Raw genomic sequence first — 26464 nt, forward strand, 5'->3', positions numbered from 1 at the left:
TAAATGAGCAAGACTAGACAGACAGGCATTTTTATCTTCTTCTCGTTTAAGTTTCTCGAATGCCAAATTTTATCATGGGTTCTTGCAGTGTGTTGTCAATTGTAGCTCAGTGGGTATCACCCTCACTTTGGAGTCAGATGTCTTTGGGTTCCTGCTACACTGTCAGATGCTGACTTTCAGATGAAATGTTAAAATGAGGTCCTTTCAAGGGGCATCAATGTTGCCATGGCACTATTTCAAAGACAATCTAAGGAGCTATCCCTGGAGACCTGTTAATATTTATTCTTCAATATACACCACACACGGATTATCTGATCATCATTGTTTGTGGGGAGCACATAATGAACTCACAAACATTTAGGTGGCCTCAACTCTTAAAAGGAAGGCGTTGGTGTGGTAGTGATGTCACTGGACTAGTTACCCAGATACCTCGGGTAAATGATGGAGGTTGCAGCGGATCAGGCAGCATCCATGTAGAGAACGCCAGCTAACATTTCGAGTCTAGATGACTCTTCAGAGCTCGGGTAAATGTTCTGGGAACACAGGTTTGAATCTCAAAATGGCAAATGGTGAAAGAAAGAAAGAAAGCTTACCTAATGATATGCACGTAACCACTGTCAATTGTCATTTAAAAAAAAACTGGTTCATTAATATCCTTTAGGAAAGAAAATCCGCCATCCTACATGTGACTCCAACCCCTACAGTAATGTGGTTGACTCTTAACTGCTCTCTGAGTTATTAGGGATAGGCTGTCCCAACAACAGACCACCCACAATCTATGTATGAATTTTTAAAGATCACTTTTAGTAATCCTGTGGTTGTTCTAGCTGTATTTGATCTCCCTACAACTATGGGATAGGCAAGTACACAGCTTGGTAGTTTCTTTATAAACAGCACGCATTAACGGCCTCTTAATGCTGACTGATTTATATGTTTTAGTAAATCAACTTGAAGTTCAAGACCAGTCATGCAGAATTAGTTGACATTTATCCCCAGAACCCATTTGCATGCGTTTTAATGCAAACTTGCAATTCCCTGATTACATTTTCACTCAGTTCCAACTCAAATGAACTAAATGCCCTTTTGTAGACTTTATTTTCTCAATTTTGCTTCTCTTTTCTGCCCTGTGATGATGACAATAATGTGGTTTTATCTTTTAAGGCGAGGGTATTGGTTGCCTTCTCTCAATGATTGAGCGTGTATTTCGTTGCAGATTAATTATTGTTTTCATGTTAACTAAATGTTCCGTGATCACTTGTACGCAACATGCAGTACACCTCACATCCCTCACATTAAAAGTTAATCACAAAAAGTAAACAAGACAGTACCCTGCTCTGCTTCTCAGCATTAGTCGTGAATAGTTTCTAACTGTAAAGGCAGACACTTTTATACTGTCAGTAAGGAATTTCCCACAACAGAGCGTATACAATTCTCAACCCTAGCAACTGTCACGTAAAACAAAACGTTCAAATTTACCTCACCAACGTTCAAGTTCAGCCAGACACAGTGGACAAATCTTTTGTTGTCATAGGGAAGAAGGGTTGTTTTGTAATGGCATTACAGAAATGCATTAATGTCACAGTTCATGTGATTAATATCATTGCATTTGGAAAAGAAAAGGCTGCATTTAATTCTTTGAAGTGTGCCCTTTAAAATAAACACAATTCAGAGGCAGGTCTCTGGCATTGCTTTAGTAAATTAACTTGGATGTGGATCAGAGAAACATAATTGGCCAAATGAAAATCAGGATTGCAATTCATTTCCATTGCAAGTTTATTAATTTATTTTTCCCTAGTTTTTGTACGAGCAAAAACCAATTCCTTTGTTCACTTTTGCTTGTGTTACTTCCTTACGGCAAGATAATCTGTTCAGCAAGATAATCTTCAATCTCTGACTGAAACTACAGCAGTCCTTTCACAGTAATGAATAGGATTTACAAATAGAATATAGTCTCAAAAGTATAGGGGTAGAATTTATTCTGTCACCTATTTGTCAGGTTGAAAATTTGGGCAAATGTGTTAATTTTAAGGGGCTTTGTTGTACATGCCCTTGGATTCCTGAAATACTTGGGATTGTTCAGAGGACAATGGCAGTTTGTGCAGTAATCTCTACATCAAAAAAAAGCCGAATATCTCAACACTGAGAGGAACAAAAAGACCATACCACAACAAGCTGCGATGTTCTTACAGAGAAAGATAAACTTCCTTTTAAGTACAGTGACTTTCACATCTATATATTGTCACAAAGCATTTCACCAGCAGTAAGGTGTTGTCACTGTTGTAATGTAGGAAACTCAGGATATTGAAACCATCTCCACAGTTAGAGCACAAACACATGCATGAGGAGTAGTGTCTGGAAGCAAGATATTGGTGTTTCTGTTAACTTTGGAACTGTATCTCAAGTCGATCAGCTTCAGGACAAAAAGAACAGGAATAAAGATACTTCAAAAATGTCTTACTATGGTGGTCAAATTGTGCTGCACTCTTATGATATTAGATCCACACTTTGCAAATCAACCTTTTAGGCCCAACTGAGTGAACTAGAATCTGAAGGGCGTCTTGTTACATGGAAGCCAACTGGGCAATACTATGAAAGGGTTTGTTTGAGTAAATATTAATATTGTTTCTACTTTGGCAGAGGGGAGGCCAAATTTATTAATCGTAAATATAACATAATCGCTCATCACTTCAATAGAGACCGCAGAAGAAATTGGAAATAGAGAGGTTGTAAGTTTGGAGTAAACAAGCAATCATTGGATGGGAGTGTTGCTGTCTTCGCTCTAATGGTCCTTGAGAAGTGGTGGTGAGCTGCCTTCCTGATGAACTACAGTCTGGGATGTAGGTATAACCACAGAGATGTTGGGCAGGGAGTTCCAGAATTTTATCCCAATTACAGACCAGGAAATCATTCCAAGTGAAGCCTGAGGAGGATATGCAGGTGGCAGTATTCCCATATGTCTGCTGACCTTATCCTTCCAGATAGCAGGGGCTATGGGTTTGAGTGGTGCCACCAAAAGAAGCTTGTGGAATCCACTACCAGTAATACTACTAGTTTGAATAAGAAGAGAAAGATGGGATATGTGGAGAGGGTTAGATGGAGATAGATGGGAGTGGAGGCTTAAATGAAGCACAAGAATAGATATTGACCAGTTGGCTTGAATAGTCTGTTTCTAACCTGTACATTTCTCATAATTCCATGGTCAAAACAAGCATTTAAAGAGAAATCTGCAGTTCCACGTTAAAAATCTCGTTTACAAATAATGCTGTGTAAAATTGGCTATGTCTGGCATCAGTCAACCATTAAGAGTTGCCAGAGGGAACATAAAATCTTGATTCATTTAATCAACAGTATTATTATTTTTCAGCAACTGGCAGGTAGCATGTGGCAACTTTGACCTTTCCAATGTATTTTTGTAATTTTACAAGCCAATTAATCAGCTCAGAATGTGATGTCTTCTTTTATATTGTATAGGCAGTCCATCAGCAGATTTATGTTGTTTTACCTTGCAGCCATTTCAAGATTCACTGACAAAGTGCCTCTGTTTTTCGATAAAGGCACAAAACCCTAAACAACAAGATTAGGAAGTGATGGTTAAAAGATTGCCATAAAATCCATTAATTCCACTTGAATTACTTTACTTTAATAATCTTGTTTTGCAAAGTATAACATCTGGTGATTGACCAGACAAATGGTTGGTTTCAGATTAATGTCTCAGCACAAATTCCATGCACTTCTTTGATGGTACATCTACAAACGTATAGTAGGTTGTTTAGGTAGTGGAAAATTATGTAAAATCACCTCTTCACCCTCCCGAGTTACCTTTACCCCCACAACAATTCAAGGGATTCATTACTATTCAGCCACTTAAAAGAATTAAATACAACTGTAACCAAGCTGGACTCATTTTGTCTTAATGTCAAATAGAGGTGATGGCCTAGTGGTCCTATTGCTGGACTATTAATCGAGAGACCTAGGTAATGTTCTGGGCACCTGGGTTCGAATCTCACCACGTGATGGTGGGATTTGAATTCAATTAAAAAATCTGGAATTAAGAGTCTAATGATGACCATGAATCCTTTGCCGATTGTTGGGAAAAACCCATATGCTTCACTAATGTCCTTTACCTGATCTGGCCTACATGTGCCTCCAGACTCAAAGCAATGTGGTTGACTCTTAATTGCCCTTTGGGCAATCGGGGATGGCTAATAAATGCTCGGCTAGGCAGTGATGTCCTCATCCTGTAAATAAATACTAAAAAAAAGGCCCAAGGATTACTGGCAATATCTCACACGTAAGTTACAGCACAGGGATAGTCTCCATCTCTCAAACAACACTGATGTTGGAAATCCAAAACCATACAAATTCAAAAAATATAAGCTGAATTCAAGATGTTTGAACATACGTGGGATTTGAGTAGGGTTGCCCCTGGTATCCTGGGCCTTTTGCGTAAATTAGAGGGAAATTTATATCAAAGCAATATCCAATGTTTTAGAAAAATAGTTTTAGAACAAAAGGCTGGTATGTAAAACACATATAATGCACTCATCTTCCCTATTCATTACAGTAACAGTTAAAAAAATGGTAAGTTCAGTTCTTTTCTTCACAACAATGATCTTATCAGTAAACATTCATGAAAACAGCCAGCTCAATTATTCATTATTATTGCAGCATATGCAAAAGGGAAATGAAATTCCCAAACTTTGCTTGAAGGCCATTTTTATGCCCAGCCTTTTTTTGCAGTAGAAATTATAATTATGGCTCTTGCACAAAAGGCCTATATTTAGTATGCTATCTTTCCTCCTTGATATCAGTGGCCAAGCTAAATGAGTACAATGAGCACAACATGTGCCTGCAATCAGCCCTAGAGCGCACACACACAGCCTAACCTCTCAAACATTCAGGGATTATCCAGCATTCTTGAAATATTTTGTAGCTGGTATCCTGCAGCATATCACACTGCTTCAACCACCTCCTCCTCCAGAGCGGAAGTGTTTCCTGATTGCTTTTCGAACCTTTATTAGCTCAACGAGAGATACCAGTGCAGCAAGAGCTATGTTATAATGGAGAACACATGATAATGTCCTAAATCTTCCAACATCCAAAGGAGTGAAAGGATTTCAGTCTGTGCTGGGACCCTGTAGAGGTCCAGCTGTGACCATGTGTCCAGTCATTGCCTGAGAGGTTTAAACTCAGACAAGGTGATGTCCACTGGTTCTGGACTCTCTACAAATGTTGTTGATACTGAGTCCTTGGTAACAGACTGAGGCCAGATATTTTCCCAGGAAAGGTTAGGCTGGTCTGAATCAGTTAGGCATTAGTCCAGGATGACTAATGACCCCACCCAGTTGCAATTACAAACAAATCACCTGACCTGAACTGACTTGACACACTCTCCCACCACCATTTATACATTCACTCACCCATGCACTCATTGAAAGACTCAGGACCTTTAGAAAAAAACTTAACAGGAATGTAACAGCTAGCACAATGAAAAACAACAAAAGGGGCAGGTCTTCTTTTGAAACTTCTGTGTTTGCTGGTCTTGTCCTAGAGGGTCTGTGCTGCACATTCCTGCTTCAGCCAGGATTCAAAGTCCCAGTCGAAACTGTACAGTTCCACCACAGCACAGAAAACCCGGCGAGCTGTGATAATGTACACAGCACGGCTGCTGACTGGTAGATCTGTGTCAATGGCATCACCGGCAATTCTGAAAGTGTTTGGCTGCCATTCTACTTTCAGTGATCAATCTAACTCCTCTGTGTCACTTTAGCAATTCCAAAAATCAATCCGAGCAATTAACTCCAATTGAAGTTTCCCCATTTGTACTGGTCAAGCGGTCACATAAAATTAAATGGGCACTCCTAGTGAGTTGTGTGCTTTAGGACGCACAACAGTTGCGATCTGGAGTGCTCAAACAAGGTCCTTCGCTCATTGGCAAAGCAACTTCAGATGCTGAAATGCTATTAAGATTGCTATTAGAAAGAAAGGTGTTGGGCATCTTAAAAAGTATTAAGGTAGATAGGTCTCTGGGTCCTGATGGGATCTATCCCAGAATATTGAGGGAGGCAGGAGAACAGATTGCTGGAGCATTGACAGATATCTTTGTGTCCTCTTTGGCCACAAGTGAGGTTCCAGAGACTGGAAAATAGCCAATGTTGTCCCATTGTTTAAGAAGGGTAGCAGGGACGATCCAGGAAATTATAGGCCTGTGAGCCTCACGTTGATTGTAGGGAAAATATTGGAAAAGGTTCTCAGGGACAAGATCTATATACATTTAGAGGCAAATGGACTGATTAGCGAGACAGCTTGGTTTTGAGTGGAGGGTCATGCCTCATTAACTTCATCGAGTTTTTTGAGGAGGTGACAAAGATGATTGATGAGAGAAAAGCAGTTGATATTGTCTACATGGACTTCAGTAAAGCCTTTGATAAGGTACCTCATGGCAGACTGGTATAAAAGGTGTAGTCACATGGTATTAGGGATGAGCTGGCAAGATGGAGACAGAGCTGTCACAGTCATAGGAGAGAGAGAGTAACAGTGGAAGGATGCTTTTCGGAATGCAGGGTTGTGACTCGTGGTGTTCCACAGAGATCAGTGCTGGGACCTCTACTTTTCATCATCTATATAAATGATTTGGAGGAAAACATTGCTGGTCTAATTAGTAAGTTTGCAGATGATACAAAGATTGGCAGAGTTGCGGATAGTGAGGAGGGTTGTCACAGGATACAGTAGGATATAGATCAGTTACAGAAAAATGGCAGATGGGAGTTTAATCCCGACAAATATGAGGTGAAGCAATTTGGAAGTTCAAGTACAGGTGTAAATTATACAGTGAATGGCAGATCCTTTAAGAGTATTGATAATGCAGTGAGTGCTGTGTGTGCAGGTCCATAGATTACTGAAGGTGGCAGCACAGGTAGATAAGGTTGTAAAAAGGCCTATGACATGCTTGCCTTCATTGGAAAGGGCATTGAGTATAAGGACAGACAAGTTATGCTGCAGCTTTATAGATCTTTAGTTAGGCCACACTTGGAATATTGCATACCGTTCTGGTCACTACATTATCAAAAGGATGTGAATGCTTTGGACAGGGTACAGAAAAGGTTTAGCAGAATGTTGCCTGGTATGGGGGATTTTAGCCATGAAGAAAGGTTGGATAGATTGGGTTTGTTTTCACTGGAATCCAGGAGGTTGAAGGGTCAACCTGATAGAAGTTTACAAGATTGTGAATAGCATGGATAGTGTGGAAAGTATGAGGCTTTTTCCCAGGGTGGAGGGGTCGATTACTGGGGGACACAGGTTCGAGGGGAGGGGGAAGTTTAAAAGAGATGTGCGGGACAAGTTTTTCACACAAAGCAGTGGTGGAAGCAGACAGAATAGCAGCACTCAAGAAGCACCTGGACAAATACATGAAAAGGAAAGGAATAGAGGGATACGGATCCTGTAAGTGAAGACAGTTTTGGTATGGCAATGCCATATGTGTTGGCGCAGGCTTGGTGAGCCGAAGGGCCTGTGCTTATGCTGTATTGTACTTTGTTCTTTGAGGAGTTTCCCATTTAAGATAGTGTTGCGGAGATTTTTATTTCCCCTCGGTGTCCTCGGATCGTTGGAATCCTCTTCCTCACAAAGCAGCAGAGACAGAGTCATTCAATATTTTTAGGGCAGAATTAGACCTTGATTGACAAGGGAGTCAAAGGGTATAGTGGATAGATAGGAAAGTGGAGTCGAGATCACAAGTAGATCAACCTTGATCTTATCAAAATGCAGAGCAGGCTAGACGTGCTGCATGGCCTCTTTTCATGTTCATATGTTCATTTGTTTCAATCTCTAGGATTTTGAAGGGGAACATTTATGATACAGCAGATCCAGCCTTCCAACTGCTCCTCTTCAGAGATGAAGGAGCATGTAGCTGTCAAATGACCACAGAACGATTAAAGAAGTGGTCAGTCACAATCGACAATCTTAATTGTCTTTCTAAATCTAAGTAACAACACAATGCAGTGAAGGAAGTCTTATGATCCAAAGGATGAGCTGCTAATCTATGTGGGCTGACACTTTTGATCACCTGCAGAGACCTGTTGTTCGGCTTGTCAATACTCCATTCACACCATCTGTACTAGCTTTTGATCTCTCTGCCCATAAATTCTGTGCCTGTGTGCTTTTCTTCACTTCACCTGAGGAAGCAGCAGTGCTTCAAAAGCTTGTGATTTCAAATAAACCCATTGGACTATAACCTGGTGTCACGTGACTTCTGACCTCATCACCTTAACCTCATAGAGACCATGATGGCCACAGTATGCAAAGTCTCAGGAGGACAGCTGCTTTCTGCATAACCATTTTAATCACCAAGTTAACACAAGTTGGTGAAAAATTGGTAGAAATGAAAGAAAACGCAGCATTTATAAATGATTGTTTTGTGATGAACAAAGTGTCACCAATTAAAGTAAATTTCTAAATACGAAAAAAAAGCCTTGCTTTTAGATAGCAGCTTTTCAGCTACATCTTAAACAGTTTAATAGCCAAGGAAGTAATTTTTTTTCAGCGTAATGTAGGGAACTTGGCAGTTCAGTTGCACAAAGCAAACTCCCACAAACATTGGCACGATTATAACCAGTAAATCATTTTTTTGAGATGTTGATTAGAACAGAGATACTGGCCAGGACACTGGGTAAACTCCCCTGTGCAATTTAAAAACAATGTCTTGGATTCTTTGCATCCTCCTCAACAAGGATATAGATTTATTATCTCATTTGAAAGATGGCAACTCTGACAGTCTAGATCTCCATTTTAAATAACTGTGAAAGATAAAACAAAACACACATTTTACGAAGGATTTTTCATTAGGCTTAGGATGCTAGACCATTAAAAAAAACTTCCCATAATGACAGACTGCAATGTTCTAGATAGTTATGGAAATTGTACTGTTTGATTACAGCAATTAAAAAGATAAATATAGACATGTTGGCGTGCATGGAAACTGTGATATCTCACAGGCAATTACACAGAAAGGACAGAAAATAATGGACAGGATCAATTTGGTTTGGTCAGGGATGGATGTGTGGGTATACAATTGCATTTGTACATTATACTTTTACATGAGCTAAACAGGAACAAACACTCCACTCCTGTAAGAGTGAGAGAGCTCCCACCAATTAAAATGATGCTGTGTTTGTGTTTAGCTCCATCATGGCTGAGGCAGCATACTGAAGATGGTAGTACAAAATTGCAAAAGCAAAGCCACCCGATATAATAGTTCCTGGACTATAGAATCTACTGACTGCAAACACCAGACCGTATCAACATCATATTTCTTCAATTGAAGCAACAAACAATGTAGAATTTGGATTTTCAAACAGTCTTCCTTTTTAAAGACAAAACAAGATAATGGCAATTAAGAATGAATCTATTTAGATTTACACAAGCATAATCATAGATCATAGGATCCCTACAGTGTGGAAACAAGCCCTTTGGCCCAAAAAGTCCACACTGACCCTTGGAGAATCCCACCCAGACCCATCCCCCTAATCTATGCAACCCTGAACACTGTGGGCAATTTAGCAAGGCCAATCTGTCTAACCTGCATACTGTGGGATGAAACCCATGCAGACACAGGGAGAATGTGCAAACTCCACACAGATAGTCACCTGAGGGTGGAATCAAACCCATGTCCCTGGCACTGTGAGGCAGCAGTGCTAACCACTGAGCTACCATGCCACCCCATAACATTTAAAGAGGTTTCATGTAGCCTGTTGCTGGGAATAAGTGAAACAAAGATGCAGATTCTATAAGTTTACCAGCAATCAGAACTCGGAAGTTTGGAAAAAAAGAGGCCACAGGAGTCGTTCTAGTATTGAGTCTGTCCTGAGGTGATAAGTTACAGAAATACAGAAGTGTAACTGCGCAAGAGGAGGCCATTTGGATCCATTGTATCTGCACCAATTCTTCAAATGAGCATCAACTAGGGCCAGTCTCCTGCTTTTATCCCCAAACCCTGTGCATTATTTTTATCCAATATTCCCAAAAAACCTTCAAATGCCTCAATTGAACCTACTTCCACCAGTGCATCTGTTACACTAACTACTCACCGTGATAAGGTTTTCACTCACAGTACCCTTGCTTCTTTTGAAAAATCACTGTGTTCTTTTTGAGTGGGAATAGTTTCTGTCCGTCTGCACTATTCAACACACTCATGATCTTGAAAACTTCCATTGTATCTCCTCTTGGCTTTCGTCTCTCCAAGGACAGCAGTCCCAACTTCTTCAATCTATCCCCATACTGAAGTTTCTCATCCTTGGAACTATTCTTGCAAATCGCTTCTGCTCTCTCTCCAATGCGTTCATATCCTTCCTATAATGTAGTGTCCAGAACTGCATACAATACTCCAGCTGTGGGTTCAGAAGTGTCTTATACATGTTCAACATGGTCTGGTTCTTGTACTGAATGCTCTTATTAATCAAGCCAAGGATACTCTGTGCTTTATTTACTGCTCTCCAGCTTTTCTTTCACCTTCAGTGATTAGTGCTCATATACATTAAATCTTTGTTATCCACAGAGAATGGCACATGGGCTTCCAGCAAACACCAAAATCATGGATTCTGCTTCTATGTAACTTTATGTATTATGAAGGACCGTGCAGTCAGACTGGACAAGTCAAAAAAAAAGATTGCATCTGGAGCCGACCCTCGGGTACTGAATCAATGGATGAGGACTGAGCATACGCCCAGGTCCCACTGCTCCTGCAGCCCTCCAGAATTGTGGCTCCTACTTTATATTGTCTTTCAATGTTCTACCTACCAAAATGCAGCACCGCACACTTCTCTGCACTAAAATGTATCTGCCAGCTATCGCCGACTCCAGTAACCTCAACACCAACTCCATCAGATGTCTGCTCGCCTCTGATACACAAACTCCCTAAATGCACACATACAGCTTCATCTTTAGTGAAGCATTTATAGTGTCTCGCTGGGGTTGACAAACCTCCAGGATAATCGAGGAATTAAATCTCAATTTGGCGGTGATTGACTCGGGAGAAAACAGATACCAATATTTGTATTCTTTTGTTTTCACTTGTTTTAAGGTGATAAAAATATTGCAGATGAGGAGAAAGGTGTTCAACTGAGAAAGTCAGCTGAAGGCAGAACGAGCAGGTGAAGCAGCTTTGAGAAACTCATCCAACTGGAGAGTTGGCAACCATACCTTTGGAAATTGCCAGATGAGTTGCATTGATCTTAAAGGCAGGTGCATGCTCATCTGATCCTGAAGCCACTTGCTTGACCGTTAACACGCATTTTGAACAAAATATGTATTGTCATTGGCTAAATATCAATCATTGGCCAAAAATTAGTCATTTACAATGACTCAAATTCACAAAATCTGAAACTCTACACAGAAAGATTAATCACCTAACTGTTTCCAAATTTAATTAGTTAACAATCAAATCTTCCTTCCAAACATAGTAAAAACATTCAGTGAGATCCTTCTACTAAATATTGAAAAGGAAGCCACATTGCTGCCTGACCAACACATCATCCTTTTCCCAAATGTCAAATACAAAAATTCTGCTCACAGAAAAGTTGGAGGCCTGCCCTTGAAAATGTTGACCTAGAATTGTATTGAAAATAAAATCCATTCACTGTGATGAGTTCTAAAGGAAAAACAGTCACCTTAACTGAAATGTAGACTCTTAATTTAGCAAGTAGAAAATCATTCCCTTTCCTGAAATCAATGAGATGGATGGCCAAACGTTAAAGTATTACTGTCACCGGAGTTCTTGTTCCTAGCTGTTATGGGGCAACCTCAAAGCCTAATGAATAAAAAAACAAAGAATTGCGGATGCTGGAAAATCTCAGCAGGTCTGGCAGCATCCGCAGAGAGAAAGCAGAGAAGAAGGTTCTGAAGGAGGGTCATTGGACCTGAAATGTTAACTCTGCTTTCTCTCCACTGATGCTGCCAGACCTGCTGAGTTTCTTAAAGCCTAATGTACTCCTCCTTTCTGCTCCACAGATAGTTTTAATCATCTTTAAAATAGGAGCCGAATGTGGAAATTCAAGGGCGGCATATTTTCCCCTGGAGTGTCAGAGGCTGAGGGGTGACCTTATAGAGGTTTATAAAATTATGAGGTGCATAGATATGGTGAATAGCGAAGGTCTTTTCCCCAGGGTGGGCAAGTCCAAAATTAGAGAGCATTAGTTTAAAGTGAAAAGGGAAAGATTTAAAAGGGACCTGAGGGGCAACATTTTCATGCAGAGGGTGGTGCGTATATGGGATGAGCTGCCAGAGAAAGTGGTAGAGGTGGGTACAATTACAATATTTAAAAGACATTTGGACAAGGAAAGGATAGGAATAGGAAAGGTTTAGAGGGCCAAATGCAGGCAAATGGAACTAGCTCAGTTTAGGAAAGCTGCTCAGCAAGGATGAGCTGAGCCGAAGGGTCTGTTTCCATACTATGTGACTCTGACTTTATAACTGAACTGGTCCAGGTTCACATGTACAACTGGCACAACACATTAGCGGCTGCCAATTGAAGATAAAGGCACAAAGAAAAGGGAATTATCTGAAGCCAGGGATGAAAGCTGACAAATTAGTTTTGGGTGAAAACTATATATTCAATCACTACAATTTTCTTTTACAATATTACACTGGACATAATGAATGGACATACTTATCCAGCTGGATTGAAATGCCCAAGCTGCATATCAGCAGGAAAATGCCAGCGTTATTGTGTCCATCTTTGTGGAACATGAAAGTACACCAAGTACTGAACCTATCTTGGAGCTAACACAAGGTTTTCAGTGACTAAATCTTTTCAGCAAGCTAGTACTATTACAGTATGTAACAGTTCACAATGATTAGAGATTATGGCTGTAACACTGACTCAAAATATTTATATAGACATTGCCACTCACTTGATGCTCTGTGTCCTTTCCTGCTATAGTCATTGAACTGACATCAGCTTGAAATGGTGAAAGCACAGCAGGAGGCCATGTGGCCTGTCAGTGTTGTGCCAGTTATCTGCAAAAGTACATTAGCCTGTTCTACTCTTTTTCTTTGAAGTCCAGCAAAATTCACTTTTAAAAGTCACGATTCAAATGCCTCTGAACTCTCAAAGCAATGTATTCCAGATCCTAACTTCATGCGGTGTAAAACATTTTCTCGCTGCCACCTTTGGCTCTTTTGCATTTGTCGAAAACCAGTGTCCTTTGAGAATAGTTACCCCCTCTATCCACTCTGTCGAGGTCCCTCATGGTTGAGAGAGGTATTTTGATAGAGGTGCTCAACTTTCTCTACAAGGAGAAGTGCCCCAGTTTCTCTAATCCATTCACATAATTCCCTCATTCCTGAAAGCATCCTCAAAACCTTCAGCATCCTCTCTAATACCTAAAGTGTGGTTTGTGCAGAAGTGTGCACATCATTCCAGTTGTGGCTAAACTTTTTTTCAAAATTCTTCATAAATGTCTAGCTTGTGTAGTATATAGCTTTACTTATAAGCTCAGGATCCCACTAACTATGGTCTCAATCTGCCCTGCTGCATTCAGCAATTCGCACACGGGGGATTATCAAGCCCCTCCACTTGAACACTCTGTTTCCGATTGCATCCTTTATTTCAGATTGTTACTCCTTGATTTTCCTACCAAAATGTATACGTTGCAGGTCTCTTAACTTCTAAGGCTAAATCGTCCAAATATAAATCAGGAAAAACAATGATCCTGGTATCGACTTCTGGAGAATCCCAGAGTTAAAAGAAAAAGTATTGTCTAATCAACCTGCTCAGATATAGAAGTACACACTCTGGAGTAAGTGAAACTTGAACCTGAGTCTCCTGGATCAGGGGTGGGGAATATTACCACTGTGCCACAAGAGCACACATTCCTCTAATACAGGAAAATGACTCTGCATTGCTATTCTCCACTTCGTGTCTATGACGTTGATTGAGGAATATATCTTGACTCCACAGGCTTCAATTTGCTGACAAGCTATTTGTGTGGCACATTATCAAACATTAAAGCCCATGTGCACCATACAAGTTGCATTACTGTCATCAAAAACTCCAAAGTTGATTCAATATGATTTATCTTTAATTAAAGAACTTTGCTTTGAAAGGGTCTTGTAGAGCAGTAGTAGTGTCCCTACTTCTAGGACAGAATGTCCGGATTCAACTCCCATGTGCCCTGAAGGCGTGCCATAACATTTCTAAAAAAAAAATCAACCTGCTTAGATATAACTGCACAGATTTGCTGATCAGTGGTTGTGCAAGTGACTATTCATTTTGCCCTGGACTAATAACTCCTAAAAGTTTTCTTGCTGCCTGGGTTAAGCTAACTGGCGTGTAGTTGGACTTAGCTTTGCAAAGTTTCTTTGAGTGAAAGTATTCATGTTTTCCGAAAATGCTGATTATGGGCACTGCATTCACATTTCCAACCTTACTTCCTGAGGTACGCTTGGTTACATCTGACCAGGTTCAAATGACCTATGAACATTTAGGTTTTGTCATCTTTTCTAACACCTCCTTCATCAATTCTACCCCATCTAAGCTCTCAACCACCTGTTCCTTCACTAGGACCTTAGCAGCATCAATTTCCTTTGCAGAGGCAATATTAATTTAGTAATTCAGCCACTGCCTGCATGTTTAAATTCCCTTTTTGGTCCAATCCTTCCTGATGCTATTTGTATGCCAACAAAAAACATTTGGATACACTGTGTTAGCTGCCAGTGTCTTCTCACACTCTGTACTTCCCATTACACTTTTACACTTCCCCATCAAACTTACAGTTTAAGGTTGGTTCTCACATATTATCAACCCAACCAATCTGCCAAGTACACCATTTTTCTGCTTTAGCTTACTTTCTAATTCTTTTGTGATCATAGGAGGCCTGGCTTTGTTTATCGTATCTTTCACCTTGGGGGGATGCACCTCAACTGTACCTGAACTATTTCTTCTCTCGTGACATCCCATTATAACACTGCAGTTTTGTCAATCAATCCTCGATTCTAATTTACCTGGGCCAAATCATCAAAACTGCTCCTTTGTCCAGTTTTACTCTGGACTGCTTCTTTATCATTAACTCTCTCATAGACAGATGAACGATGTCTGCCCAATCACCTCTGAGCTACTCACCTGCCAGAGAAGGACGTTATGTTCATGAAGCCTGACAGGCAATAAGGCGTGCTGACTTCTTATTTTATAGACTGGTTTCAGGGAGTAAATGGAATCTCCCAATACCCCACCCAAAAGAATCCTTAAGGATCTTAAGGATGCCATTTTCACCTCTACATTTCCTTCCCCAACATACTGTGCAGTCAGAAACTCCAAATTAGCTTTACAGTGTCTCGGAGACAGTAAGGACTGCAGATGCTGGAAGCTAGAGTCAATAAATGTGGAGCTGGAAAAGCACAACCGGTCAGACAGCATCCGAGGAGCAGGGAAATCAAGTCCTGACAAAGGGTTTTGGCCCAAAATGTTGACTTCCCTCCTCCTCGGATGCTATCTGACCTGCTGTGCTTTTCCAGCTCCACATCCAATGACTCTACCTTTACAGTGTGTTGCATTTCAGTTTATTCTGGCCTCACATAATGCCACGCTATTTCTTACTCCAGTGCTACCCATCTCTTCCACTCCTTTTTGCAAAAACGTGATGCAAAAACGAATGTTCAAGGGAAAAAGGAATGTGCTTCAGCAAACAACATTCTTGACCTCCCACATTAACAAGGCTTCCTTGGGTCAGTCTCTTTGACGTTCTGTAGAAACAGATAACAAAACAAGCATAATGACATTGCCAAGCATCAAAGCAGGAGGTAAAACATATACCTTGCAAGACGTCCCAAAGCAGCAATATCAATTGAGTATTTATGAATCCTCATACAGTTCAGGACGTTGCATGAAGAGAAAGGGTGGTCTGAGGTACCATTCTGTACTCTATACAAATTTTACATGGCAGCTCTTCCTGGTAAGTACTGAGCTAAAGACAAGAAGCTGTGCAGGGTCTGACACAATTCAGTTCCTATTTCAATCTGTCACTTTTATTTTGGAAACTAAAGAAAAACTACATGTAGTGATTTTCACAACTTCAGGAAACCCCTGAAGCTTTGGAGTCAATTAATTTTTGAAGTGTCATCATTGGTATAACATAGAAAATTCAGCAGCCAAATACATAGCATGATCCCACAAGCAGCCTGTTTTGATGATTCTGGTTGAGAGACAACTTTGGCAGGAGACCAGAAGAATTTTGCTGCTTTTCTAATAAAGTGTCTTCAGATTTTTAAAAAATATATTTCCACCCAATGGCTGCAGGCCCTATATAGCATTAAAAAAAATGCTTTCAGCACAGTGTTCTGTCACTCAACACCGCACATAATCAGTCCAGATAATGTACTCAAGCCTCTGCCAGAGGACCTGAACCTACAGCCTGTTGACTCCAAGGTTAAAGAGCTACCAGTGAGCTCAAGATCAAGACTGACACTTAATTGCTACTATATATTACAGGTTTTTCTATTCAGAACAAAATCTGGGCCTGGAGAGTTCAATTTCACCTATGTAATATAAAGATGAAGTGCCAGTGACAGCGATTATAATGTGAAGGGATTATTTACTTTACAAGGGTACTGACATGACATTCAAAAGTGTAATATTTTACAATGCAAATACTTAAAGCAACTCTAGGTGACAGTTGTGGAAGCACAGACCTTAAATATCTTTAAGGCAGAGGTAGTTATTTCATTGTTAAACAAGGGGGTGAAAGGTTATCAGGGTTAGAGTCATAGAGCCATAGAATTAGAGTCATACAGCATGGGAACAGACCCTTTGGTCCAACATGTCCATGCCAACCAAAACTAGTCTCAATTGCATGTGTTTCCTCTAAACTTTTCTTCTTCATATACCTGTCCAAATATCTTTTAAAATGTTGTAATTGTACCTGCATCTAACACTTTCTCTGGCAGTTCATTCCATATACACACCACCCTCTGTGTGAAAACGTTGCCCCTCAGATCCCTATTAAATCCTTCCCCTCTCAACTTAAATCAATGCCCTCTAGTTTTGAACTCCCCTACCCTGGGGAAAAGACCTTTGCTATTCACCTTATCTATACCCCTCATGATTTTATAAACCTCAATAAGGTCACCTCTCAAACTTCTGTGCTCCAGCAAAAAAGTCCCAACCTATCTGGCTTCTCCTTGTAACTCAAACCCTCCAGTCCCGGTAACATCCTCGTAAATCTTTTCTGTACTGTTTCCAATTTAGTAATATCCTTCCTATGGAAGAACAGCTAGAAATGTACGCAGTACTCCAAAGTGTCATCATTAATGTCCTGTGCTACATGATATCTCAACTCCTATACTCAATGCTTTGAGTAATGAAGGCAAGCATGCCAAACACCTTCTTTACCACCCTGTGATGCTACTTTCAAGGAACTGTGTGCCAGAATGCCTAGGTCTCTCTGTTCAACAACACTATCCTGGGCCCTACCATTAACTGTATAAGTGCTGCCTAGTTATCTAAATTAGACTCCATCTGCCAATCCTCAGCCCAGTGACCCATCTGAACAAGGTCCTGTTGTGCTCTGAGATAATTTTCTTCACTGTCCACGATACCACCAATTTTGGTGTCATTCACAAACTTATGAACCATGCCTCCTAAATTCACATCCAAATGTTTACATAAATGATGAAAGGCAGTGGATCCAGCACCGAACTCTGTGGAACACCACTGATCACAGGCCTCCAGTCTGAAAAACAACTCTCTACCACCACTCTCTGTCGCCTACCATCAAGCCAATCTTGTATCCAATTGGTCAGCTCTCCTAGGATCCCATATGATCTAACTTTACTGATCAGCCTACTATGGGGTACCTTGCCCAAGGCCTTACTAAAGTCCAGGTAGACAACATCTACTGCTCTGCCCTCATTTATTTTCTTGGTCACATCCTGAAGTTTGTGAAACATAATTTCCCACACAGAAAACCATCCTGACTATCCCTAATCGGTCTTTGCTTCTCCAAATGCATATAAATCCTGTCTGCTGACTTTACATTACAATCAGATTAGCTATAATCTTACTGAATGGCAGTATACGCTTGAGGGGCTGAATGGGTACTCCTACTCCTGATTCATATTTTCATATTGGCCAGTTAGTGCCGTATGCAGCAATAGCTCTGAAAGGTCATAACGGCTTGAATAAAGAAACAGTGGAGTACCTTGGGATCTTCTTTATTCGTTCATGGGATGTGGGTGTCACTGGCTACGCCGGCATTTATTGCCCATCCCTAATTGCCCAGAGGGCAGTTAAGAGTCAACCACATTGCTGTGGATCTGGAGTCACATGTAGGCCAGATCAGGTAAGGGTGGCAGTTTCCTTCCCTGAAGGACATTTGTGAACCAGAGGGGTTTTTCCCTGACAATCAACAATGGAATCATTGTCATCATTAGATTCTTAATTCCAGATATTTATTGAATTCCAAATTCCATCATCTGCCGTGGCGGGATTCAAACCCAGGTCCCCAGAACATTGTCTGGGTCTCTGGATTAACCATCCAGCGGTAATACCTCCCTATATAGAAGCCCTTGTAGGATGCTAACCTATATCCACAGGTGACCTCAATCCTTTTAACAATGCCCAACTTAGTAAAGTAACTGGGACCAGACTGCCATCATGCCATAAACCATGTATTAATACAAGATCCTCTTCTCGGGAAGATTCACTAATGGTCTTCCTCTCCCACTGTAAAACAAGTAGACCCTTAGTGCCAGTCAAGAAGATGGTGGCAAGATGGTGGCAGCAAACTACCCCAACAAGTTGGCAGTGGTCAGCGTGGCAACACATACAACACAGTCACCCTTTGGACCTACAAGAGTTAGTTTCTGTGATCTGCAGTGAGCTGCAAGAACTCCACATGAAGAATGAATGTTTCATGTTTTGCGAGAGCTCCCATTCAGGGTGGACATTAGAAAGCATGCTAGTGACTGGGTATCAAGACACTGGCTTGTGCAAGTGAAAAATTACAACTTGTTTTATCATTTTAACCCACAGCAATAAAGCTAAGAATTCAGGGGAAGAGGAGGTTAACAACGAATAAAGATTTAGCCAAACTCTCATCCATGGATATATTTTTCATCACGTCTGTTCATTATCAGAGGACTGCTTATCTCAATAAAACTGATTCACGTCTTTGCCCATTACACTAAGAGTAAAATACAAAAATAAAATACTGGCCCTAGATTAGAGTCAGTAAGACAAAATCTATCATCTCACATATTGTTAAGCATGACAAGCTACAATGCACTTAGGTTGTCAGAATGCGTAAATCTAAGGTCACTACAGACTTACACCATACACATATGCATAAATTCCTTCCAACATTACAAGGTGGATTCAGTTTCTATACACTTCAAATGCCTTTGTGTTTCCAGGGCTACCTGTACACACAAATCTACTATCAACTTTATACCTTAAATGATTGCTGCCATTCTTCCTGCCAGCTTGGATACAGTAGGTCAGGTATTTATTTAGGAAAAACTACATTACTGCCAAAAGCATTTGTAAACAAATAGCAATGCAGTCACATGGTTCAATGATTGAGCTAGCTAGAACTCAACTGGTGCCCAGTGCTGTTTCAGGTTCACTCACTAGATGCAAAACAGGCCCTCCAAACAGCTTTAACTGCTTAATCCATGACCTTCTGCCAATTTATTGACCCCATATATCATTTAAAAAGCAGCAAGCCTCAAAAGATGAGATAACAAAGTGTGGAGCTGGAGGAACACAGCAGGTCAGGCAGCATCAGAGGAGCAGGAGGGTTGCTGTTTCAGGTCAGGATCCTTCTTCAGAAATTTCCCAGTCTCCTGCTCCTCTGATGCTGCCTGGCCTGCTGTGTTCCTCTAGCTACAAACTTTCATAGAATCCCTACAGGGTGGAAACAGGCCATTCGGCCCAGCAAGTCCACACTGCCCCTCCAAAGAGCATCCCATCCAGACCCATTCCCCTATCCCTCCATTTCCCACATCTAACCCAAATATCCCTGGGCAATTTAGCATGGCCAATCCACCTACCCTGCACATCGTTGGACTGTGGAAGGAAACCAGAGCACCCGGAGGGAAAGCATACAGACACGGGGAGAACGTGCAAACTCCAGACAGACAGTCGCCCGAGGCTAGAATCGAACCCAAGTCCCTGGCACTGTGAGGCAGCAGTGCTAACTACTGAACCACTGTGTCACCCTTTGTTACCTCTGAATCCAACATCTGCCGTTCTTGCTATCTCTAAGCCTCAAAATATCTTCTGTGTCCATTCCTGACTATTGCAAGAATGTATTTCCTCCAATGCTGCCTTTATGTTTGGAAAGTTATTAGGTTACTCGAGTTTACAGGGCCTCCCCAAAGATTCCAGCCTAGTCAGTTGTACTTGTATTAGTGCTGGCACAATGTAACTCTCGGCCACTTTTGGGATTCATGCTTCTAAGGCCCCAGTTGTGCATTCAGAAGTCAGTATATGTACCCAATGAAATAAATATATTTGCTGGTGCATTCCAGTACTTCTGAGATCTGGAATAAGGACAAGCCCAACTTCAGTTACTATATTGTCCTAATAAACTAATTTGGCCAATAACGTTTAATTAAATTGATGCCTTCTATGGAAGGCTTTTTTGAGGCCACGTCCTTTTTTAGGCTCTAAGTAAAAGACTCTAGTGCTTTTAATAAGCACTTTATTAGTTTGGCATCCGGCCAGCATCAAGTGCTTCCATCTCGTGTTTTTCAGTATTACAGCATATCCACCCCTTGGAGGTACTTTTGCCATCATCCAGGCAAATGCACTTGTGAAGATTCCCAAACACACCATAAGCAAGACAGATTCCCATCAACAATAAATCCAGTGCAAATTGGAATTCCAGAGTTCATTGCATGACATTCAGAGATATCAGTTAAGATGGCCAAGTGATTATGCAAATTGTTTATAGTAACAAATAGCAGAAAACATGAATCATCTCCATTTGCTTCTATAAACATCAAGGAAAGCAATTCTGAAGGGTAAAAGAGATAGGTTCAGATTGTTAGCCTAAGGCAAAGGAGTGCAAACTGCAATAAAAATAACCATTGTTTCAGAGATAGTAGGAACTGCAGATGCTGGAGAATCTGAGATAACAAGGTGTAGAGCTGAATGAACACAGCAGGCCAAGCAGCATCAGGGGAGCAGGAAGGCTGACGTTTCGGGTTTCTGAAGAAGGGTCTAGGCTCCTCTGCTGCTGCTTGGCCTGCTGTGTTCATCCAGTTCTACACCTTGTTATCTAAAAATAACCATTGTCAGCTTTACTGTAATTAGTGTCTTCTTCCAGATTGAAATTTAAAAATGACTGAAGTGATTTGATATGTAGCAGGTGAGAGGATTTTTAAATGAAAACCCAGACAGTTTAAAAGAAACTGAGATGCTTTCCATAACACAGTATCGTCACTGAATGTCTGGGTTTGTAACATTTAATTCACAACACTTCTGACATGAGCTGCTAACCGTTCCTTCCTATTCTAAAGTGGCTGCTTGGAGATAATTTGTCCAGGTTACTTCTAATGGGCCTAAATGGTAACATTTGCTTCCCCATCTATTGCTCATTGTTGGGATTCAGACTCAAATAAAGTGACTGGCAACATGGGCAACTGTGTTCTTTTGAAAATAGCATCAAGTGGTTGCTGCTGGTAGGTAAGGGTTATAATCAGCCCTCAGGACTTCAAATGTTGACTTTCCTTATTTAGAGAGGCAGAAAGTAAGAAGTACCAATATTAAACAAACAGAGCAGTAACAGTGAGTAAGCTTTGGTGACTTTACTGTGCATCAACATCATATGATCTTAACTTCAAAATGCATGACCTTGTATCCAAAAACAACTCATGGGGCTCAAGTCCAAAGAACGAAACTTGAGATGTCAAGTGCTGTTTATTTAGCAGGTCAGGCGGCATCTCTGGAGAGAGAGAAACATAGGTTTCATTCCTGGATAAAAGGTCATCACAAGGTGAAATGTTAACTAATTTTCTCTCTATGGATGCTGCCTGACCTGCTGAGTATTTTCAGTATCTACAGCATTTTGCTGGTGCTTTGCTATGTACTTACAGTTACTTTCAGGGAGAGAAGTGAAACTTTTGAGAAGTACTCATAAAAATCAAAAGATAACTACCCGTCTGTTGCGGTATGAATTGTAATTGAGTCAGTGTAATAATAGAGATGAGGAGGCAAGATAACAAATGCCTGAAGCACTTTTGTTATCACTATGGAATCCACAACATACACTACGCATCGCCCAAGAATCTAAAGTAAACCTGGTGAACTAAATGTGGTAAATTTCAGAAATAAATGTGCCATCTCTACTGAGGTTTAGGCATTGCTCTCCCAGAATATGAGCCGAAAAAGGGCCAATACACATGCCAGATACAGTTTGCTTTTTCCAACTCAAGTTTTGTAAGGGTAATCATTCCTGCTTTGAACCCTCAGGGTTGTTAGCTCAGCGTGGACCTAGGGTGTAGAAGGAAAATGTAACAATTCATGTGCAATGTGAAGAAAACATACAGAGAAGTCACAGACATTGCAATCAGTCTTCAATCAGTTAATAGTAATGACAACCATCAGTTTAATTAACTTGTTTGTGTCGCATATTGGATTCCAGAATAGAATGCTTATTTGCAAGCTGAATGTTGCTGCAGTGACTCAAAGGATAATAATAATGTATTTTCATTCATCATCCTCCACTTAATGGTTGAACAGCCCCATGATGTGCTCAACTGTCAATGCCCACTTTCATTCTGTACAGTGCACAGAGACCACTAAATAGGATTATTGCACATACCAGAAAGTTACGCTTGTTGGGATTTCAGCTTTTCTGATTAAAATTATGTTTAATGAAGGACAAGAGTAAGTTTCCAGTCTCCCTTGCAAATTTGCTTCTCTCAAGCCTTCACTGGCATCTTCAGCTTCCTGATCACTCAAGTTCTTTACAAGAGAGATCCAGCAAACATTAGCAAGCTTTCGACCAGAGACGATGTAGTTCACCAGTATCATCAACAGATCCTTACTCAACACCTAGATATACCGGCCATTGTCCAGATTGAGATAATATCTGATTAGAATGACCATATTAAAGCTATGGATTGAATTTAGGAGATTTCATGATCGATATGGCTCAGGATTATATCACAACTGGACACATAAATTGGGGCTGGGTGTGGGAACAGAGAAAAGAGATGAGAAAGTTTTTATAAAAATGAACGAACGTTAACAGAACCACTACATCCCTCCCAAGGGAGAGAAATTCTGTCCAGTGTGGGGCCCAACATATAATGCAGTGTAAACATGTATCCCTGCCAAGTACTGTTTATGTGAGTAGATAAAAAGTTAATACTTATAATTGATTATCTACCAAGGTCACCACCCAAATGGGAAGCCATGAAAGGAAAGATAAACGACTGATGAAGTTAAATGTTCAAGGCCTAAAAGAAAAGCTGAGATGTAAAGATAGTAGCTTTTTTTTACTTCATGCATTGTCAGAGTTTCCAACACAGCAATCACTTGGTTAACTTATTGCTCTGGATGGAAAATGCAAGGTGAAGCCCTATATTGTACTTTTACACTGGCTTTTAGCTGTGCCTAATTCTCAAGGCGAACTCAAAAGAAAAGTAAATCAAAGAACAAAGTACAAAGAACGAGCAAATATGATTTATATAGCATCCTTCAAGATGTTCTTTTTAATTCATTTACAGGATGCAGGAGTTGCTAAGTAGGTCAGCCCTAACTGCCCATCCCCAATTGGCCATGGAGAAGGTGGTGAGCTGCCTTCTAGAATTACTGCAACCTACATGGTGTAGTTAAACGCAGAGTGTTTGGGGAGCTAGTTCCAAAATTTTAACCACTGTAAAGGAACAATGATACAGTTCTAAGGAAATATGGTGTGTTTTGGAGATGAACTTGAAAATAGTGGTGTTCCATTTATCAGCTGCTTTGCCTTCTAGGCGGAAGAAATCACGAGTTTGGAAGATGCTGTCTATGCAGCCTTACTGCTGTAGTGCATCTTACAGATGGGACACACTGCTGCTGTTGAGCATTGGTGGGGGAATGGACTGGATGTTGAAGGTGATGAATGGTGTACTAATGAAGTGGACTGCTTTGCCCTGGATAGTGTTGAGCTTCTTTCATGCTGGTGGAGTTGCAGCCATCCAGTCAAATGGAGAATATTTCCTCACATTCCTGACTTGAGCCGTATTGATGGTGGACAAAGAGTTGGGTTACTTCCACAGAATTCCCAGTTTCTGACCATTCTAGCAGCCAATGTATTGATTTGGTTGTTCTAATTCATTTTCTGGTCAATGATAGCACCCAGGATGTTGATAGCAGGGGATCGAGTGATGGTAATAATATTGAATGTCAAGGTGACCATTGGATTTGCCCTTATTGGAGACAGCTATTGCTTGGCACTTGTGTGGAGGAATGTTACTTGCCTTTTATCATCGAGCAAAAACTTTGCCCAGGTCTTGCTGCATTTGGACATGGATTGTTTCAGTATCTGAGGAATGATGCTGAATATTATGCAATCATCAGCAAACATCTCACCTCTGACTTTATGATTGAGCAAAGGTCATTGATGAAGCAGCTGAAGATGGTTGGGCCCAAGACACTAACCTGTGGAACACCTGTTGAAATGCCCTCAAGCGGAGATGGTTGCTTGCCAACAAGACAAACTCCCCTGTCATCCATATTCTCTCCAATTATTCCTGCTGATGCATGGACATGCCCATGCGCCAGAAGACAAAGTGTACGCACAGGCCCTCCAAGCAGCTGCATGGCCACTCTTTGCCCTCCATCCTCAATGCCCACTGAATTTGGTTTTGCTCGGGCTCCTTGGTGTCACATTTGCTTAAGTGCTGCCTGGGTACTAGGAGCAATTACCTTCACTTCCCATGTTGAGTTCAGCTCCTTTGTCAATGTTTGCACCAAAGTTGTACTGAGGTCAGGAGCTGAGCAGACCTGCAGAAACCAAACTGAGCATCAGTGAACAGGTTATTGTTTAGTAATTGCTGCTCGACCACAAGTCCATAAGACGGAGGAGCAGAAGTTTGCATTTGGCCCATTGAGTCTGCTCGGCCATTCGATGAGATCATGTCTGATCTGATAATCCTCAACTCCACTTTTTCTCATAACCTTTTATTCCCTTATAAATTAAAAATCTGTCTATCTCAGTCTTGAATATACTAGTGACTCAATCTCTACAGCCCACCATGGTCAAAAATTTCACAAATTCACTAATTTTCAACAGAAGAAATTCCTTCTAATCCCTGTCCTAACTGGGTGACCCTTTACTCTGTGATTATATTCTCTGGTCCTAGTCTTTCCCACAAGGGGAAATAACCTCTCAGTATCTTGTCAAACCGCAAAGAATCTTGTATGTTTCAATAAGGCCACTTCTCATCCTTCTGAACTCCAACAAGCATAAGTCCAACCTACTTGAATTCCCCTCAGAAGACAATCCCTCCATATGTGGAATCAACCTAATGAAGCCTCTCTATACTGCTTCCATTGCCAGTATATCTCTCCTTCAATATGGGAAGCAAAACTGCTTACATGATTCTAGTTGTGGTCTGACCAGCAATTTGTATAATTTTGACAAGACTTCTCTACTTTATACTCCATTCCCTTTGAAATGAAGGACAACATTCCATTAGCCTTCCCTATTATCCATTGAACTTGGATACTAGCTATTTGTGATTTATGTAATGGACGCCCCAAATCTATTGTGCTGCAGCTTTCCACCATCTTTCTCCATTTAAATGGAGAATTCTTGAATCTATGATGGCTAGAGGGAATAGATAGATGGAGTCTATGATTCCATGATTCTATTAAATATTATTCAGCTCCTCTATTCTTCCTGTCAGGGTGCATAACCTCAGAATTTCCCATATTATGTTCCATCTGTCAAGTTTTTGCCCACTTGTCTTAAACAGTACACATCCCTTTCTATGCTATCATCCTTATCACTTGCCTTACCACCTATTTTTGGGTCATCACCAATTTGGCATTAATGCATTCACTTCCCTCTTCCTTGGCATTAAAATATATTGTAAATATATATTTATATGTATCCCATCACCAGCACCAATTGCTGTGGCATTCTAATTGTTACAGTTTACCATCCTTAAAATGCCACCAACTCTGTCTTCTATTAATTAGCCAATTCTCTATCCATACTAATATACAACCCCCAAAACATTGGGCTTAGCTCTCATTAAGTAACTTTTATAAATCCAAATATATTATAGCTATTGTTCCCTTTATCTATCCTGTTTGTTACCTCCTCAAAAGGACTGTAATAAACATGTCAGGCACGGTTTCCCCTTCATGAAGCCATGCTGACTCTGTTTCTTTATGTTAAGTAGCTATGAATGCTCTGCAATTTACCTCTTTTATAATAGGCTCTAATATTTTCCCAATGGAAGATGTTAAGCT

General features: G+C 40.7%; 1 protein-coding gene across 4 annotated transcripts in view; it reads right to left on the bottom strand.

Annotated features, from left to right (window-relative positions):
* muc13b (mucin 13b, cell surface associated) overlaps positions 1-26464 on the bottom strand; it is a 91485-nt gene that overhangs the window by 44553 nt on the left and 20468 nt on the right. The window contains exon 1 of one of the 4 annotated variants that reach the window (XM_048614799.1): positions 24911-24952. The exons of 2 other annotated variants lie outside the window; for them this stretch is intronic. In XM_048614799.1, the coding sequence (XP_048470756.1) occupies positions 24911-24923 (13 nt within the window). In that variant the 5' untranslated portion in view covers positions 24924-24952. Of the gene's footprint in view, positions 1-126; positions 223-24910; positions 24953-26464 lie in introns of those variants that run through there. One more of the 4 variants, XM_020511295.2, reaches the window with a different exon arrangement.

The sequence above is a fragment of the Rhincodon typus genome, chromosome 30 (assembly GCF_021869965.1).
Source record: "Rhincodon typus isolate 14 chromosome 30, sRhiTyp1.1, whole genome shotgun sequence".
Classification (NCBI taxonomy): Eukaryota; Metazoa; Chordata; class Chondrichthyes; order Orectolobiformes; family Rhincodontidae; genus Rhincodon; species Rhincodon typus.